This window comes from Scyliorhinus torazame, chromosome 10, assembly GCF_047496885.1.
Source record: "Scyliorhinus torazame isolate Kashiwa2021f chromosome 10, sScyTor2.1, whole genome shotgun sequence".
In the NCBI taxonomy this organism is placed as follows: Eukaryota; Metazoa; Chordata; class Chondrichthyes; order Carcharhiniformes; family Scyliorhinidae; genus Scyliorhinus; species Scyliorhinus torazame.
In genome coordinates this window covers 22052322-22070889 of record NC_092716.1, presented here as the reverse complement: position 1 = coordinate 22070889, position 18568 = coordinate 22052322, and the positions used below count along the sequence as shown (strand labels likewise).

The 18568-nt window shown below is 46.3% G+C and overlaps 1 protein-coding gene across 4 annotated transcripts in view; it reads right to left on the bottom strand.

Annotated features, from left to right (window-relative positions):
- The window catches only part of LOC140430398 (meckelin-like), a 170659-nt gene extending 153569 nt beyond the window's left edge, over positions 1-17090 (bottom strand). Inside the window, exons 1-2 of one of the 4 annotated variants that reach the window (XM_072517856.1) lie at positions 16713-16864; positions 5344-5396 (exon numbers count right to left, since the gene is read on the bottom strand). Coding sequence is in view for 1 of the 4 variants with exons in the window: in XM_072517855.1 (XP_072373956.1) it covers positions 16713-16896 (184 nt within the window). In the remaining 3 variants the exon portion in view is untranslated. Of the gene's footprint in view, positions 1-5343; positions 5397-11263; positions 11375-16712 lie in introns of all 4 variants that reach the window. The other 3 variants (XM_072517857.1, XM_072517855.1, XM_072517858.1) reach the window with 3 other exon arrangements.
- Between the last annotated feature and the right edge of the window lie 1478 nt (positions 17091-18568).

Sequence of the window (18568 nt, the reverse complement as noted above, 5' to 3'; positions counted from 1 at the left end):
ACCCGGGCCCTGGGGAGGCCATATTCAGGGTGTCGGACCAGACGGCGTTGGAAACGGGCGCGGAGGCAGATGTTGTAGCCTTCGCCTCGTTGATCACCCAAAGGCAGATCCTGTTAGGGTGGAGATCAACCTCTCCACCCTGTGCCCTGGCGTGGCGGGGGGACCTGCTGGAATTCTTAACGCTTGAAAAGGTCAAATTGAACTGAGGGGAAGGATGGAGGGATTCTACAATTCATGGGCGTTATTCATTATGCACTTTCGAGCATTGGATCACATCGAACATTAGGGGGGTTGGGGGCTGGGAGGATTGGGGGGAGGGGGACTGTATGTGTTAATGGTAAGTATGGGTGATTCCTGATTCCTTTTTGTCATTTGTTTATGTTAACATGCGGGCCAATGTCTGGGGTTTGGTGGGAGGATGGGATCGTTGTTATCGATATGGGGATTGACATTACATTCGTTACTGATTATTGTTTATTGTTGGGTGTAAATTTGGGAGAAAATGTGAAAAAGGAGAATAAAAAACTAATAAGAAACTACAGAGAGTCGTGAACACAGCCTAATCCATCCCGCGAACCCGCCTCCCATCAATTGACTGTCTACACCTCCAGCTGCCTTGGGAAAGCAGGCAGCATAATCAAAGACCCCTCCTACCCGGGTTATTCACTCTTCCAATTTCTTCCATCGGGCAAGAGATACAAAAGTCTGAGAATAGGCACTAACAGATTCAAAAACAGCTTCTTCCCCAATGTTACCAGACTCCTAAGTTACCGTCTTATGGACTGATCTCATCACTTCACACATATTCTCCTCTGAGCAGTACAACACTCCTGTATGCTTCACCCAATGCCTGTGTCTATGCATTTACATTATGCATTTATGTATGCCCTATTTTTTTTCATGTATAGAATGATGTCTGGGGACTTCCGGTGACGGCGGGCGGGAGGCAGCCGCGCGTTGGAGGGCTCCCGTTCGGGAACGGCATTGTCGGGGGTTAACGCCCGGTCCTAGGGCCAGCGAAGGCAGTAAAAGTCGGGAGACAGTCGAGGAAATGTCGAAGACCAGCAAAAAAACGGCCGTGAAAAAAGCAGTGGAAAGGTCACCGCGGGGTCAGTAAAGAAAATGGAGGCTGGAGCACCAGGGGAGGCCACATTGCTTACGGCTGAAGAAATAACTATGGTGATGGCTGCGGAATTTGAAAGGCAGTTTACAAAATACATGGAGACTATGAGGAAGGAGATGAGGGAGGTTTTGAGTGCGCTGGTGGAGGAGGCGATTTCCCTGGTGATGACGGCGGTGGCGAGCGCAGTGGCGGAGGTGCGAGAGCAAGGGGAGGCGCTGAAGGAAGTGGAGGAGACGTTATTGCAGCACGGTGATCAACTTGCCTCGCTGGGGAAGAAGATGCGGAAGGTGATGGACATTAACAAGGATCTGAGAGGAAAAATGGAAGACCTGGAAAACAGATCCAGGCAACAGAATTTGAGGGTTGTGGGGCTGCCCGAAGGAGTTGAAGGACCGAAGCCGACTGAGTATTTTGCCGCGATGCTGGCAAAACTATTGGTTGAAGGGGAGGATCCCTCCCGATATGAACTGGATCGGCCTCATCGGTCGTGGGGGCCTGTACCAAAGGTGAGTGAGCCGCCAAGGGTAATGACTCTGTGCTTCCGTAGGTACAGTGTGAAGGAGAAGGTCCTGAGCTGGGCCAAGCAGAAACGGGTGGTGCAGTGGGCTGGAGCTGGTATCCGTGTATACCAGGACTTTACGGTGGAGCTGGCGAGGAGGCGGGCTGCCTTCAACCGGGTGAAGAGGGCATTGTACATTGGCAAGGTGCAGTGCGGCATTGTATATCCAGCGAAGCTGAGGGTGACTTACAAGCTCAGGGACTTTAATTTTGGAACGGTGGAAGCAGCGGAGGAGTTTGCGAAGGCAGAATGACTGTGGCAGAACTGAGAAATTGAGAAATGGCCATGTGTCGATGTAACCTCATGACTGTATTTTCTTCTTTTTTGTTTCACTGCGTGCGGGTGTATGGGCTAAAGGAGCCAATGTTGTATATATTTGGACAAGGGAAGCGATGGGACTTTCACTTGAAATGAGGGCTCTTTGGGGTGTAGGTGGATATGCGGGGTTTGTGTGCTAAAAGGGCTTTCCTAGGGCCGGGCAAGGAGGAAAGGGACCCGGGCGGGGGCCTCCACGCAGGCCGGTTTAAGCCGGCCAGTGAACGGGAGTGAGGTGGGGGGAGGGGCTGCGGCCATCGGAGCCTGGCAGAACAGGGTCCGAGTGGTCTAGCCAGGGTGGAAAGTTGGGGGCAAGGAACCGAGGTTAGGGGGGGAGGAGTTTTACAAGAGGCAGTGGACGGGAGGAGTTGGAGACTTGGGGGACGGGGCGGGGGGTGTACAACTCTTGGGTATCATGTACAGTACTCTTTCAGAGGCTGGATGGTGTTGAGTGTGGAGGGGGGGGGGGAGTGGACTCTATAGATCAATGGTAACCATGGCTGGTCCCGGACTCCTTTTTCTTTTTCTCCTTTGTTTTCTGTTTCCACCGTGGGAGGGTTTGTTTTACTGGATGCATATATTGACAGGTGGGCCGTTGTTTGGGGTGGTGGGAGGATGGGATCGTTGGTATTGTTAAGGGGATTGATTTTGTATTTGTTGCCATTTGCTGTTTGTGGGTGGGGTGTAAAATTTGAAGGAAAATGTGAAAATGGAGAATAAAAAAATATATATTTTTTTAAAAATAGAATGATCTGTCTGGACTATATGCAGACAATACTTTTCATTTTACCTCGGTACATGTGACAATAAACAAATCCAATTCAAACCACTTTCCGAATCAGAAGACTGTATCCTAAGGGGTGTGACCGCCTCCTAAAACAAAGCGTCTAGGTAACTCTCTCCCTCCCTGACAAGTCGCAGTGTCCTCAGCTCAGCCTCCAGCTCAATAACTCGGAGCTGAAGCTCCGCAAGCTGCAAACACTTACTGTAGACACGCTTACTCTGGATCGCAATGTTATCCAGGAGTTCCAACATGCTGCACATCACCTGTCCTGCCATCCTTAATGTGTTTTAATAATTACCAAATTTAATTTGTTACTTATTTATGGTGCTTTTTATATATTTTATTAAATATCCTTCAAGTTGTGCACTGATTTAAACCCAAGGGTACATTCCATATACATCTCTTATTTTATTTTGGACTACTTATATCACCGTGAACTCCCCTCGGAAGTGAGCTCGCCTTCTGAAAGCAGTCGTGGATCGCACACTCGTGACGTCACACCGTCATGGGTGGACGTTTTGACGGTTGAGGGGGTTGATCCCTGCGTGGAGGCCCAATAATACGCTGCAAATGAATGGAAATGAGGCTCCCGACATTGCATGGGGGGATACCTGGCCCGCCACAACGGGCGGAGGGGCGGATCACGACCCCGCCGGCGTAAAGTATGTTTTGGGTTTCTCCTGAGATTTTCCACTTCCGTCGCCAGACCAACGCCGCGAAAAGGGGAGCGGAAAATTCAGCCCTCTGTTTCTGTCTCCGCTGATGCTGCCAGACCTCCTGAATATTTCAGGTTCTTTCCGGCTTTATTTCAGATTTCCAGCATTTTGCTGGTGTAATGTGGGAAATACGGCAGCCAAATAAATGCGCACAAAACAATCAATGCAGTCAGTAATGTGATCACGCCCAGATTATCTATTTCTGTGATGTCAATTGAGGGATACATATTGGCCAGGGCATCAGATAAATTCCCTGCTCTTCTTTGAGATTCTGCCATGGGATTGTTTACAGTCACCTGAGAGGATGGTAGAGGCCTCAGTGTCACATTTCATCTGAAAGAGAACACCTCTGACAACACAGCACTTGCCCAGCATCGCACTGGAGCGCCAGCCGATAACTTTTAAACTGAAGGTCGAGTGGGACATGAACCTAGAACCTCCTGGGCTCAGGAGAACAAATGTTACCAACCGAGCCACAATTGCTCAGCCTTCAGTCACAACTGAGCGATCTAAGCCCACAAACCATTCCTGGGATTCCAGTCTCTCTGAATTAGAATCACCCTATTTGACCTTCACAACTGGACACAATGGGCTGGATTCTCCTGTTCCCCCCCAGCCACGTTTTTCTCATCGGCGCACCGTTCGCTGGCGGCGGGATTCTCTCTTCTCGTCGGCTGTCAATGGGATTTCCCATTGAGGTCACCACACGCCGCCGGGAAACCCATGGGTGGGGGTGCAGTGCCGCCGGGAAAAGGCAATCTCAATGACCGGAGAATTCCGGCCTAGATGTTTTGAACCCAACATTCTACATGCAAGCACTTCACACCGACGGTCACTGTTTATTATGTTTGTTTTTATTTCCCACGGCAGAGGCACTGGAGTTAGTTTTATCAACACTGCCCATTGCCATACTAGGTGCAATCATCCAACTGGGGAAGTAATCTAGCCTTGACATTTCATTTTCAGCACCGAGGGAGTGCTGCACTGTCAATGGTGTTTCCATTTCAGAATTCCAGCATCTGATATATTTCTTAGGGTTGCCAACTGTGATTAAATGTATTCCTCAAGGTTTCATCACATGACTTGCCCACACACTCCAGCCATTTTTCAGCCAACACATCCACCCTTGTGACGCGCTGCCGTCCTACACCAATTGGAAAGCAAAAAGAGTCATTACCCAATTGCATGATGCTTGATTGTTAGCCAAACAACCAATTTCCTTAATTGCATAGCTGGAAAAGGGAAATGTTCAAAGAAAATTACAAAAACATATATTTTTTAAAGTCCCGATGAGATTTTTTACACAGCCGCGTCCTGGAAATTGATCTTCAATTCCTGGAGACTCCAGGCCAGCTCTGGAGGGTTGGGAACCCAATGGATTTTGCTTTTGTGTTATTTTTCACTCTTTCTATCTGAACTTGCCCAATTGCCAGAAGATGGGCCCAAGCTGTTATTTTCCTCCCCTATCTAAATGATTTGACACAACAACAACTTGTATTTAAGTAGTGCCGTTAATCTATCATCCCAAGGTGCTTCACAGGGTTCAAGGTTCGGGATCGCACAGAGAAACCTCATGACTATCATTTTAGCTCCTGCTGATATCAGGTGTCACTCTCACTGTCCAGTCATTCACATCTTCAAACTACAGTGGATTAAACACCTCATTAAATAAGAGTCTAAGGCTGTATTCTGCCAATTTGATTTATTAAACGACATATGGGTAAAGGAACAGAGGTCCTGACTATAACACAGTAGAGTGGGCCTGGTTTAGCTCAGGGGGCTAGTCAGCTGGTTTGTGATGCAGAACAAGGCCAGCAGCGCGGGTTGAATTCCCATACCAGCTTACCCGAACAGGCGCTGGAATGTGGCGACTAGGGGCTTCTCACAGTAGCTTCATACCTGTGACAATAAAAGATTATTATTATTATTGTTACAGGCTTAATTATTCCTCTCAGAAGCTAAAATGATAACCGTCAGATCTGCTTCTAATGTGAATTGGACAACGCAATCTCCCTGTTAGCGCTTTGAAGCAGGCAATCTGTCCATTAGAATGATTGACAGACCAGTTTTTTTTCTGTGGGCCAACACATGGCAAGGTGACATACGTCTCAACGCCCCAGATCACCTGCCTGCCTGTCTCTGCAAGCATTTCGTGGTAGATCAGAGCTGCTGCACAATTTATCCATCTTACTAAAGTGCCAGTGTTTTACTCGAGGGTTTTATTCCCTCCCAGAACTGGGAGGAGGTAGGGTGGGGGCCAAAGTTACCACCATCCAAATTGCATTTGGTGCTGATTATCTAAACAATCGAGAAACACGGTGTCAAAAGGGCCAAATAGGTCTTTTCAGAAATGGAATCGTTTCCCTCAGAAATTCATTCGCAGTTACACAGTGCAGCCAACTGACGCGTCCTCATGGAAACTGTTTCCAATCCCTGAAGGCCCAATTCTGTATTTCTCTTAAAAGGCCAGTGGGACCAAAGGAATTAGGTTAGAAATATTAGTTGCCATGTATGCCAATTTAAATGAACCAAAATTATCAGCTGGCTAGAAATGAAGCAGATTAAATGATCTGAAATGTCCTGCTCAGTGCAATATGCTGTGTAGCAGCAGAAGAGCAGAGGGACTTGGTGGATTTAGTAAAGGCCACACCAAGTTGGTCAAAACAAAAATTAACTTTATTTTACAATTACTATTATATACAGCTCCAGTAGGTCCCTACTAGGTCTTCTCTAGTGGTGCCTTACTGGCCGACTCTATTTATACATAGCCAGGTATTCATAGATCATACAATTTACAGTGCAGAAGGAGGCCATTCGGCCCATCTAATCTACACCGGCCTCTGAAAGAGCATCCTACCTAAGCCCACACCTCCACCCTAGCCCCGTAACCCAACCTAACTTTTGGACACTGCAGGGCAATTTAGCGTGACCGATCCTCCTAACCTGCACATCTTTGGACTGTGGGAGGAAACCGGAGCACCCGGGGGAAACCCACGCAGGCACAGGGAGAATGTGCAGACTCCGCACAGACAGTGACCCAAGCCAGGAATCGAACCCGGTCCTTGGTACTGCGAAACAACGGTGCTAACCACTGTGCTACCGTGCCGCCCCAAAATGCCTCTTTTATTAATTAATTGAATTTAAATTCAACCATCAGCCATGATGGGACTTGAACCCACATCCCTGGAGCAGAAGCCTCGGCCTTTGGATTCATAGTTCCAGTAACATTACCAGTGTTACAGAGTGATGACATATTGTTAAGCGTCCCCCGCCCCCTTGATGTGCAAGATCCACATCACTACCCTGTAAGACCCGTGCGGGTTATAACAGTATATAGGTGCATAAATCATTGAGGGTGGCAGGAGAGTTTCAGAGGGAGGTTAATAAAGCATATAGTAACCCAGGCTCTAGGGGCATGGAGTACAAGAGCAAGGAGGTCATTTTCAACTTATATAAGACACTAGTCTGGCCTGAGCTGGAGAACCACTTCTGGGCGTCGCACTTAAAGAAGGGTGTGAAGGCATTGGAGAAAGTGCCGAAAAGATTCACAAGAATTATTCCACGGATGAGGAACCTCAGTTATGAAGGTAGATCGGCAAAGTTGGCACCGTTTTCCTTGAGAGAAAAAAGGCTGGGAGGAGGTTTGATGGAGGTATTCAAAATCAGGAGAGACAGGGAGAAACTGTGCCCCCTCATCAAAGGATCAAGACTGAGAGGGCACAGATTTAAAGTAATTAGCAAAAAAAAGCAAAAAGGACATGAGAGAAAAGAAAATTGTGCAGTGAGTGGTTAAGGTCTGGAATGCACTGCCTGGGGCTTTCAAAAGGGAGTTAGACTGTTACCTGAAAAGGGAGAATGTACAGGGTGACAGGTAGAAGGCGGGGGAGCAGTCTTAACTGAACTGCTCATTCAGAGAGCTAGTGTGGGCACGATGGGCTGAATGGACTCCTACACTGTAACAACTCTGCGATTCTGTGATAAACAGCAAATTAATCTGTTGTATTTCTTTGTTGCCGCAAAGAGAGAACGCATGGAGGTGCCCACACTATGGATTCTTGTAAAACAGGGTGAGAGGTTTTTTGGGGTATTGCTCAATAAAATCAAGATGGTGATCTGCTCAAAGCCTACTCCTTTTTCGTAGAATTTAGTGTTCTGGAGTTCAGTTACTTGCGACCTCCGAAGTGTACGCACCCCTTTCTGTAGATGGTCTTCTTGAGTAATCACTTTGGTATCTGTCACTATAGGCATTGAAACGTCCCCAGAAACAGAATATGAACTCGCCACTGTCTCTGGTCTCCTTTCCAAAGTATAGCTCTCCCAATCTTCTAAAAGTAGAACCTCTTTAGAAGTTTCTGCAAACTCACTTTGTGCATCAAGTAACTGATCAGCATGAAATGAAATGAAAATTCCAATCGCTTATTGTCACAAGTAGGCTTCAAATGAAGTTACTGTGAAAAGCCCCTAGCCGCCACATTCCGGCGCCTGTTTGGGGAGGCTGGTACGGGAATTGAACCGTGCTGCTGGCCTGCCTTGATCTGCTTTAAAAGCCAGCGATTTAGCCCAGTGTGCTAAACCAGCCCCAAACTCTTTCATCGTCCGTCTGTAGTGTATGATATTGGACCTGTCTTCGGGAAGATCATAGCTGGTACCAATTTCCCGTTAGTGATATAATTCCTAGCTAACAATCTCTCTCGTCTGGTTAAATACTCGTCTTTCAGAGATTTTCTCCCCCCTAGCAATTTGTGTTTGTTGCTGTTGTTTGACAATCTCTAAAGTATCAGGTCGAATTAACAAATCAAGCTAAGTTCATAGTTACTTCTTGAACAACAACATTGCTGGTGAACTTTGCATGGTCGCATGTAGTGTTCCGTTGGTATTAGAATTTGGTTTACTCTTCCTGATAATGTTCCCTGGTCCTTTGAAGCTTTGATAGAATACTTAAATGATTGCACAAAACATTTGAGCCGTCTATTCGTTGTTGGATGATATGGAGCTGACATGGTATGGTGTATACCGTTCCCTTTCAAGTAGTCATCAAACTCTTCCGAAGTAAACTGGGTACCATATCACTGACAATCTGCTCCAGTGTTCCGAATCTTGCAAATCCTTTGCCTAGTTTTTCAATGACCAGTTCAGTCATTATCATGACTTCTGGTCATTTCTAGTGCACATCCACAATAACTAAGGACGTGTGACCCTTCAGTGGACCAGCCAGCATAATCGATGTGTATTCCCTGCCGTGACTGAGTCGGCCGTTCCCACGTATGTAATGGTTATAATGGTGGAGTGTTAGTTTTGCACAAGATTGGCGCTAACCCAACTTTCTCTTCAACTTGAGCAGCTAATCTTGGTCAGTAAAAATAACAGCGTGTTAATTCCTTCATCCTTACCACACCAGGATGTCACAGTTGGTCAAGGACTCTACTACGTAAGGACGGAGGAATAATCACACAGATTCCCCACAATAGAACGCCATTCTGTACCGTCAACTCAAGTCTTCATGCAATGTAGGGCTTGAAGTCTGGATTTTTCTTCTGAATGTCTGACAGCGTTCCCTTTTGGACCATGTCCATCACTGGATCAGTTCTTGTATATATCTTTGAACTTGTGATGAGGTCACAGGTACATTATCCACGAGTGAGAAATGCAAAATATTGACAAAATGTTCTTCAGGGTCATGAGTGACTTGAAACGGCAATCGTGATAAAGCATCAGCATTTGCATGGTGCTCTGACTTGCGATACTGGATATCGTACGGGTGTGCCGACAATATCCATGACTAGTTTTGCATTCTACTAGCTGCCAAAGAAGGTATACGTTTATACAGCCCAAAGATTGTAGTCACAGATTGATGATCCGTTAAAAGGGTAAAATGAAGCCCATAAAGTTAATAGTGGATTTTTTTTTACGCCGAAAACGATGCTTAAAGCCTTTTTTTCGAGCTGAGTGTAATTCATTCTGTGCTAGTAAGAGATTGCGAAGAAAATGCTATGCATAATGTGCAAAACAACGGCACCAAGCCCATAGGGTGAGGCATTGTAAGCTAATTGCAACTTCATTTTTCGATTATAATGAACCAAAAAGATCTGACTTCAGTAAAGTTTCTTTCACTTCATTGTAAGCATTCTCACATTCTTTTGACCAGCGCCATGACTGATTGTCACATAGCAAAGTGTGGAAAGGCTTCAATCATGTTGCTCAATTTGGCACAAATTTACCATTGTAATTGATCAATCCTAAAAACTACCTTAATTGAAACATTCTGTGAACGTGGTGCTTCTAAGATTACTGACATTTTGTTTGGTTCTTTGTGTAAACCATTTTTGACGATGATATGACCAAGGCCATTTATGGATGACTTGAAAAAGTCACACTTTTCCTTCTTAACTCTCAGGTTGTGGCTCTGTAACCTCTTCAGGGCAGCTTCCAAATTCTCCAAGTGTTTCTGTTCGCTCAAACCGGTGATGAGTATGTCATCTAAATAACATTGCACTCAATTCAACCCACTTAGAATTTGAACCATTTATTTATCTTTGAAAAAGAGCAGGCGCAGATGTTATTCCAAAAGGTAGTCTTCTGTAACAAAACAGATCTTTGTGCGTTACGATGGTGAATAGTGGCTGTGATTCAGCAGCCACATTCATCTGCAGATATGCCTGTGAAAGATCAGGTTTACTGAATTTCTGTCCTCCAGAAGGTCCAGCAAATAAGTCTTCAATCAACAGTAGTGGATAATGATCTACTCACAAAATTAAGTTAATAGTAGTTTTAGAATCTCCACAAATTCTCACTGAGCCATCCCGCTTTAATACAGGAATGATTGGTGTCACCCAATCACTTGTAACAACAGGTTCAGTGACACCTGTCCTTACTAATCTGTTTAGTTATTCTTCAACTTTAGGCTCGATGATGTATGGTACGGTTCCAGCTTTGCGACATTTGGGTGTGCTGTCAGGCTTAATTTTTAGGTGTATTTCAACTTCAGTCATAGAGCATAGTGAATCTTGGAACATCTTCTAATACTTCAGAAGTTGATGCAAGTTGCTCTTTGAATCCATTAATTGACTGACTGTTTCCCAGTTAAGCCTAATCTTAGCCAACAATGCACTGCCAAATAGAGGAGCAATGTTTACACAGTTTACACAGATTTTCGATTATAATGAACCAAAAGATCTGACTTCAGTAAAGTTTCTTTCACTTCATTGTAAGCATTCTCACATTCTTTTGACCAGCACCATGACTGATTGTCACATAGCAAAGTGTGGAAAGGCTTCAATCATGTTGCTCAATTTGGCACAAATTTACCATTGTAATTGATCAATCCTAAAAACTACCTTAATTGAAACATTCTGTGAACGTGGTGCTTCTAAGATTACTGACATTTTGTTTGGTTCTTTGTGTAAACCATTTTTGACGATGATATGACCAAGGCCATTTATGGATGACTTGAAAAAGTCACACTTTTCCTTCTTAACTCTCAGGTTGTGGCTCTGTAACCTCTTCAGGGCAGCTTCCAAATTCTCCAAGTGTTTCTGTTCGCTCAAACCGGTGATGAGTATGTCAACTCATGAAGAGGCAACTTTGTCATTTGCCCATTCGCTTCTACTGTCACCATAATGCAGTGTTTTTCAAACTTTTTTACCCGGGACCCACTTTTTCCAACCAGCGGACCTTCGGGACCCATGCTGGTCGATGTTTACGAGACATGCTGGCTGACGTCAGCGACCCACGCCAGCCGACCTTCACGACACACCATTATTGCTTACCTTTAACGTGGCAGGTGGGCCTGCTTGGTCCTCACGGTCTCTCTTGCTTCATCTTTCAATGTTACATTTCTTCTAAGGACTTCAGCTGACGATTTAAGTTCTTGCTGCATGCTTTGAAAAAAATCAAGATGTTTGTGCTCGAATTCTCCATGTTTAGTCTTCAAAAGCATTTGCAGATTTGAGGGTTTTTAACTTCATGTGTCAGTACTTCCCTGCATATAACACACATTGACTTTGCATCCTGATTTCCATTTTCTCAATTAAAGCCATATCTCAAGAAATCATCTTTATACTGCTTTGTTCCCGATTTCAGTTTCTTCTTAATTGTTTGTTCACCAGAGGCCCTGGAGTTCTGGGTACAGCTCACACCAGCACTGCCTTGTCCTACCATGGACTCTCCTGAGAAGCTCTTCCCAGCAGATTTAGTTGTGTGATCCAGGTCTGTTTGTTACTTTCTTGCTGGCAGCTACAAAATGGAGTAATCTCACCTCTATGATTTTGCACCGAAAGCATTGATGTGCCGGGTGCATGACCTTCTCTCTGCCGCTGCCTCTGGCAAAAAGACTCATCGTTCATATCTAAAGGCCGGTCGCAGCCGGCATTCTTTTTTTTACTTCGAAACTTTATTTCTAAGACCTAATTTTTCCAAATTTATGACTTTTTACTGCTAAAAATTAAAACATATTCAATTGAACATGTGCATCCTTACATTTACACACAAACTTTGTTTTAAATATATTCCCATTTCTTTAGAAATTTAGCCAATTGCAGAAAAAAAGTAGAATCTTGTTTTTACTTTACAAGCTACGACTTTAGGGGCGATGAAGTAACTTGTCAAACACGCACAATGTCACACTATTTCTTACTGGTTTCACTGCATTGCACTATCCAAACATCCAAGTCACCTTTTGCACCATTCTCACCAAAAGCACTAACTTCCTGCTTTCTTGAGTGTCGACACAAAGTTATGACTGTAGGTTTCTTCCAGTGATCACACATATCAACCCTACTGACTGGCCTCGGTTAATCAGTATTCCGACAAACCTGGCCTGGCTTACTCTCACTGTATCCACCCCAGTCACGAACCGCTTCCCGACCAGTACTTACCCTCGTGGGAGTGCAAACGGATGTTGTGCTGGCCGTTGAACGGATTGACCAAGTAGCCACAGATTACTCCAAGCTGGGCCACCACTGTTAGCATCGCGTCCACATGGACGCAACTTTCAGAGTTAAATCGCTTACAATAAGCAGCTTCCTCTAATTTGCTTCACTGTATAACCCGCAAATCAGCCTGTCTCGAAGAGTATCATCAAATGTTGGACCAAATTCAGAATATCTAGCTAATCGTCTTAAAGACGTTGTAAACTGTAAAATGGTTTCACCTTCTTCCTGATCACAGTGGTGGAATCAGAACCTTTTTGCAATCAGTAATGGTTTAGGAGAGAAATGTCTCTCGATAAATTTTCATTAATTCACTGAAGGATTTGACTCCTGGTTTTGCTGGGTCAACATGTTTCGGTGCCAGCATAAACGTTTTACTACCAACTAAGCTGAGAAATTTTGCAATCTTTAGGTCCTCCAGTGTCTGATTAGCTGTTAAAGACATTTGGAATCTTTCTTCGTATGAATTCCATGTTTCATAATCCTCACCAAACACATCCATGGCACCCATTTTTCCTGCCAATTTTGGATCCCGGCTCCTAGGGTCTACAGTTCCTCACTTCTGCCTGTGTTGGAAGGTATAGCACAAACAATCCCTTGAACAAGCAAATAGGAATTCTTTCCCATTTTTGCCTGAGTAGTGGCCCGTGCAGGGTCGGCAGACATGAAATCCCCATTCCCCACAGCCTGTGTAGCTTCGCCATGTGCAGCCCAGACCCCACACACTTTAATGGAAGCAAGCCTTCGCTGACTGTCAGTCTTCTTGGGCAGCACGGTAGCATAGTGGTTGGCACTGTGGCCTGTTGGGTCACAGTCTGTGCGGAGTCTGCACGTTCTCCCCGTGTCTGCGTGGGTTTCCTCCGGGTCCTCCGGTTTCCTCCCACAGTCCAAAGACGTGCAGGTTAGGTGGATTGGCCATGATAAATTGCCCTTAGTGTCCAAAAAGGTTAGGAGGGGTTATTGGGTTACGGGGATAGGGTGGAAGTGAGGGCTTAAGTGGGTCGGTGCAGACTCGATGGGCCAAATGGCCTCCTTCTGCACTGTATGTCCTATGTTCTTACTCACAGTTTCTGTTGAAAACCTCTTGTTAAACCTTCCCATCGATGGCAGCACTTCACCTGACGCCTCTGTCTGCGCAAGGCAGGCCCGAGAATCTACCATTGCTCCTGATGCCGTCCCACAGCTAATCAATGAAAACCTTCTTCCCAGCAATTTTTCCTGCCTCAATGCTCGTCACAAGTTTTCTTCTGATCTCAAATCCTAGTCGCCAGGGCTTCTGGCCCAAATCCTCGTTGCCAGTTTTCTCTCCTGTTATATTTCTTTGTTGCCGCAAAGAGAAAAGGTAGGGAGGTGCCCACACTCTGAACACTTGTAAAACACGATGAGAGGTTTATTAAGAGTTGTTGCTGACTACAATCAAGATGGAGATCTGCTCAAAGCACGCACAAACACTCTGCTGACACAGAACCAGCAAGAATGAACCCCCAGATACATAACACAAAGTATTTTACAACACAGGAGATATTTCGGCACATCACACCCGTATTAGATCTTCCTGCTTAGTTCCATTTGCCTAACTTTGCCCATGACCTTTCGAAGGCTTTTTCAAATAATTAACCCACTTCCCTTTTGCAAGGTAAAGTACTTGTCATGTTGCAGCTGTATAGAACCTTAGTTAGGCCACACTTGGAGTATAGTGTTCAATTCTGGTCGCCACACTACCAGAAGGATGTGGAGGCTTTAGAGAGGGTGCAGAAGAGATTTACCAGAATGTTGCCTGGTATGGAGGGCATTAGCTATGAGGAGCGGTTGAATAAACTCGGTTTGTTCTCACTGGAACGAAGGAGGTTGAGGGGAGACCTGATAGGGGGCTACAAAATTATGAGGGGCATAGACAGAATGGATACTCAGAGGCTTTTCCCCAGGGTAGAGTGGTCAATTACTAGGGGCATAGGTTTAAGGTGCGAGGGGCAAGGTTTAGAGGAGATGTACGAGGCACGTTTTTTACACAGAGGGTAGTGGGTGCCTGGAACGCGCTGCCGGAGGAGGTGGTGGAAGCAGGGACGATAGTGACATTTAAGGGGCATCTTGACAAATACATGAATAGGATGGGAATAGCGGGATACGGACCCAGAAAGTGTAGAAGATTTTAGTTTAGACGGGCAGCATGGTCGGCACGGGCTTGGAGGGCCGAAGGGCCTGTTCCTGTGCTGTATTTTTCTTTGTTCTTTGTTCTTTGTACTTCCATCACCATCTCTGCCAGGGCTCTCCATGTTCTATTAACGCTCAGCTAACAAAAAAAAAACCTTTGAATCTTTTCCTTCAAACTTTTGGTGATGTCACATTTTGACCTCTATTTACCAAATCAGTGATTAGTCAAGGTGGTGTTCATCCTATTTGTCTGCAAAACTCTTCAGGAGTTTTTAACATTGCCATCAAATCTCCTTTCAGCCTTCTATGTTCCAAAAGACAATTTCTCCAGCCTTTCCTTAGAACTGGAGTCAAATCCAGTGCTTCTGACAACACAACAGTCTCAATTCTTTATAGCCATTAGATTACAGGGTCTGTCGTTTCTTTAATATTTTGGGTTCTCTTTGTCAATACTGTAGTGGTGCCATTGACCGAATAACTGTCGAAGGTTCACCAGATTGATTCCTGGTACGGCAGGATTGTCGTCTGAGGAGAGATTGGGACGAATGGGCCTGTATTGACTGGAATTGAAAAGAATGAGAGGGTACCCAACTGAAAGGGATAAAATTCTAACAGGGCTGGACAGACTGGATTGTTCCCTCTGGCTGGGGGGGTCTAGAACAAGAGGTCACAGTCTCAGGATGTGGGGTGGGCCATTTAGGACTGAGATGAGGAGAAATTTCTTCACTCACGAGGGTGGTGAACCTGTGGAATTCCCTACCACAGAAGGTTGTGGAGGCCAAGACACTGAATATAATTAAGAAGGAAATAGATTTCTGAACTCGACAGGTGTCAAGGAGTATGGGAGAACATTGAGATAGAGGAACGGCCATGACCACGTGGAATGATGGAGCAGGCTTGGAGGGCCAAATGGCCTACTCCTGCTCATGTTTTCAATTTTTATATGTAAGAGGAGTTATGTCTCTATTTGTTATGGGTATTTTGAAATAAATGACAGGCCCATGGAAGCAGGGGTGGATCGTGCTGGTAGTCAGGCATCTCAATAAGCGGGGTACACAAATCACAGTTGAAGATTGTGGAAAGGATTTGGACCACACAGCTGAGCTACGCAAGGATTCGGTCAAGTGCTCGCTGCCAGAGTATACAGGAATGTCTCTGAATAGATCTGAAGCAGCAAAAAATAAGCCAAGTCAACATTGCGCAGGTTTCCATTCAGCTACTTTATTGTTTCAAACCGTGGCTGAATGCTGAGGAATTTCTGGAGGGACATCACTTCCTTTTTGACTTTTGACTTGGTGAAATGGTTTTGCTAAGGGGTTTGTATGAGGAAGGCATATTAAACAGGAGATGGCCCAGATTCTCTGTGAACTAGAAGTGCTAATTATGTATGTGCAACAGGACATACAACTTGCATTTATATAACACATTTAAAATAGTAAAAACACCCAAAGCTTCTTCCAAGGAGCACGGTCAGCCGAATTGACCACTGAGCCATGGACAGAGTAATGGAATGTGTTCCACACAGTGTCCACATACGTGCAATGTAAGAAATGCAGCGGCCAAGCTGTGCACAGCAAGCTCCCACAAACAGCAATGTGACAACAGATGACCTGTGACTGGGTGGCAAGCCCACGGGGATAACACGCCTGCTTTTCTTCAAAACAGTGCCAGCGACTGTTTCACGCCCACCCAGATTGGTCGACCGGGCTGGGGGCTCGATTTAATGAAATTCCCTCACGGCTGCATTGGAGTGCCAGTCTGGATTGTGGGACTGAGTTCCTGGAGTGGGACCTGAACCCCCAACCAGAGGCACCTGAGGCCCAGCTAGCATGCTGAATCCTTCAAATGCTTGAGTCAGATTGCACACTGAAGGGGATGGAAGGGCGATCTGCCCTCCTCGCTGAATTGTTTTAAGCTGAATGCATTCATTCCTTGTCCTTTGCTACAGTTCAAAGGCAGCATTTTCACCTAAAATGGGTACTTGGGCCGTGAATCAAAGCTGCCCCCATGTCGAGAATGGCAGGGAGCTAAATGACTGCCTTGGCCTTTGTTTCTCTCCAGCAGGGCAGACCCCCTCAGAGCCTTTGCAGCTGGTGTGCCAGTGACTGCAGCAGCGCAAGAATAGCCTGGTCCTTACCGTCAGCGCCCCGCTTCAGAGCCTCGCCGCACGGGGAGCACTCCAGCCGGGAGACGTCGTAGAACTGGGAGCTGGTGCAGGAGTGCGGCTGGACGAAGGGGAGCGAGGTGTCGGTGCTCTGGGCCAGCAGCAGCCTGGCCAGGAGGGTGGGCAGCAGCACCGAGAAGCAGCCCGCGGCCACCATCCTGCAGAGCAATGGGAAGGACAGCCGCCCAAGCCCTCACTCCCAAAGCCTTTCTGTGGACAATAATCCGTGGCTATGGTTTCCAGACGCGGTGTCAAATTACACATTCAAATAATCCCTTCCCCCTCAGACTGGTGAGGATCTTTCCCCGACTTTCTCCACACACTGGCCTGTCTCCCTTTCACATTTTGCACTCTCACCCCCGCACCGTCCGCAACACCGAGCTTTGTCCACAATGAAGAGAAACTCTTCACCTTTTCTCTTTGTTCAAACAAAATCTCTGCTGCTGAAAGCTATTGCTGGTCAAATGCGTGATGCGTGGAGGCAAACCCCGCATTTTGTTTGCTTCATGCCCCCACAAAACTCTTCACTGTTGCGATGTCGCAGCCAATTTGCGGACCAGGGCGCTCCCCACAAACAGAAATGTGCATGGCCCGATCTCTTGATTCTTTCTTTTAGTGGTGTGGGTTGATGGATAACACACCGGGGCCCGGTTCTTCTGTGCCCAGGGGTACATTGTGCCCTCCCAAGAGCGTAGTAGGGCAGCATGGTAGCACAGTGGTTAGCACTGTTGCTTCACAGCGTCAGGGTCCCAGGTTCGATTCCCGGCTTGGGTCACTGGCTGTGCGGAGTCTGCACGTTCTCCCCGTGTGTGCATGGGTTTCCTCCGGGTTCTCCGGTTTCCTCCCACAAGTCCCCAAAGGCGCGCTTGTCAGGTGAATTGGACACTCTGAATTTTCCCTCTGTGTCCCCGAACAGGCGCCGGAGAGTGGCGACTGTCATAATATACACCTATGTATACAATGGAGTGCAGACAGGCAGTGATTGACACACAGGATGACCAGTAAGCACACAGAACAGAGCAGCCAATCACCAGACAGGACACGACCACTATAAAGCCAGAGGGCACCAGTTTTCCCGCTCTCTCGGGACCCAGCCTCTGAGACAGTCAGAGTTAGTGAGCTGGCCAGTGCAAACACCATGTGGTAGCTAGTAAGTCTGGTTAGTATCAGGTCTCCAGTCAAATCAGCATATTGTCAACCCACAGTTGAACATGTATAATAGTTTAGATGTTAAGTAAAATTGTGTTGCATCTTATCAAGTGTTGGAGGGCTGTCTCTCGCTACACTGCATCAAGTGCAGTCCACAGCGACCCAGCCTACCCAACACATCATGGTACCAGTGAGTGATGCTGAAAATTGACAGACCTACCTTGAGTGAATCAGGGTTGACCAGCAAACAGACGGACCTATCTTGAGTGAATCAGCGTTGACCAGCAAACAGCCATCCGGAGACATGGAAAACGTCCGCTATCTTCCGCAGCACCGCATCGCCGGCAACCTCAGTGCAAATTGGAAGATCTTCAGACAAAAGTTGCAACTCTTTCTAGAAGCCACCGACCTCGAGGCTGCATCGGGCACCAGGAAGATCGCACTATTCCTCTCCACAGCCGGGGACCACGCCATCCACATCTACAACTCCCTTACATTCGCTGAAGGCGAAGACAAGACAAAATTTAAAACAGTCCTGCTGAAGTTCGACAGCCACGGCGACATTGAGGTGAATGTGAGCTTTGAACGGTACGTTTTCCAGCAGAGGCTTCAGGGTAAGGATGAATCTTTTCAATCCTTTCTGACCCATCTCCGCATCCTCGCGCAGTCATGTAACTATG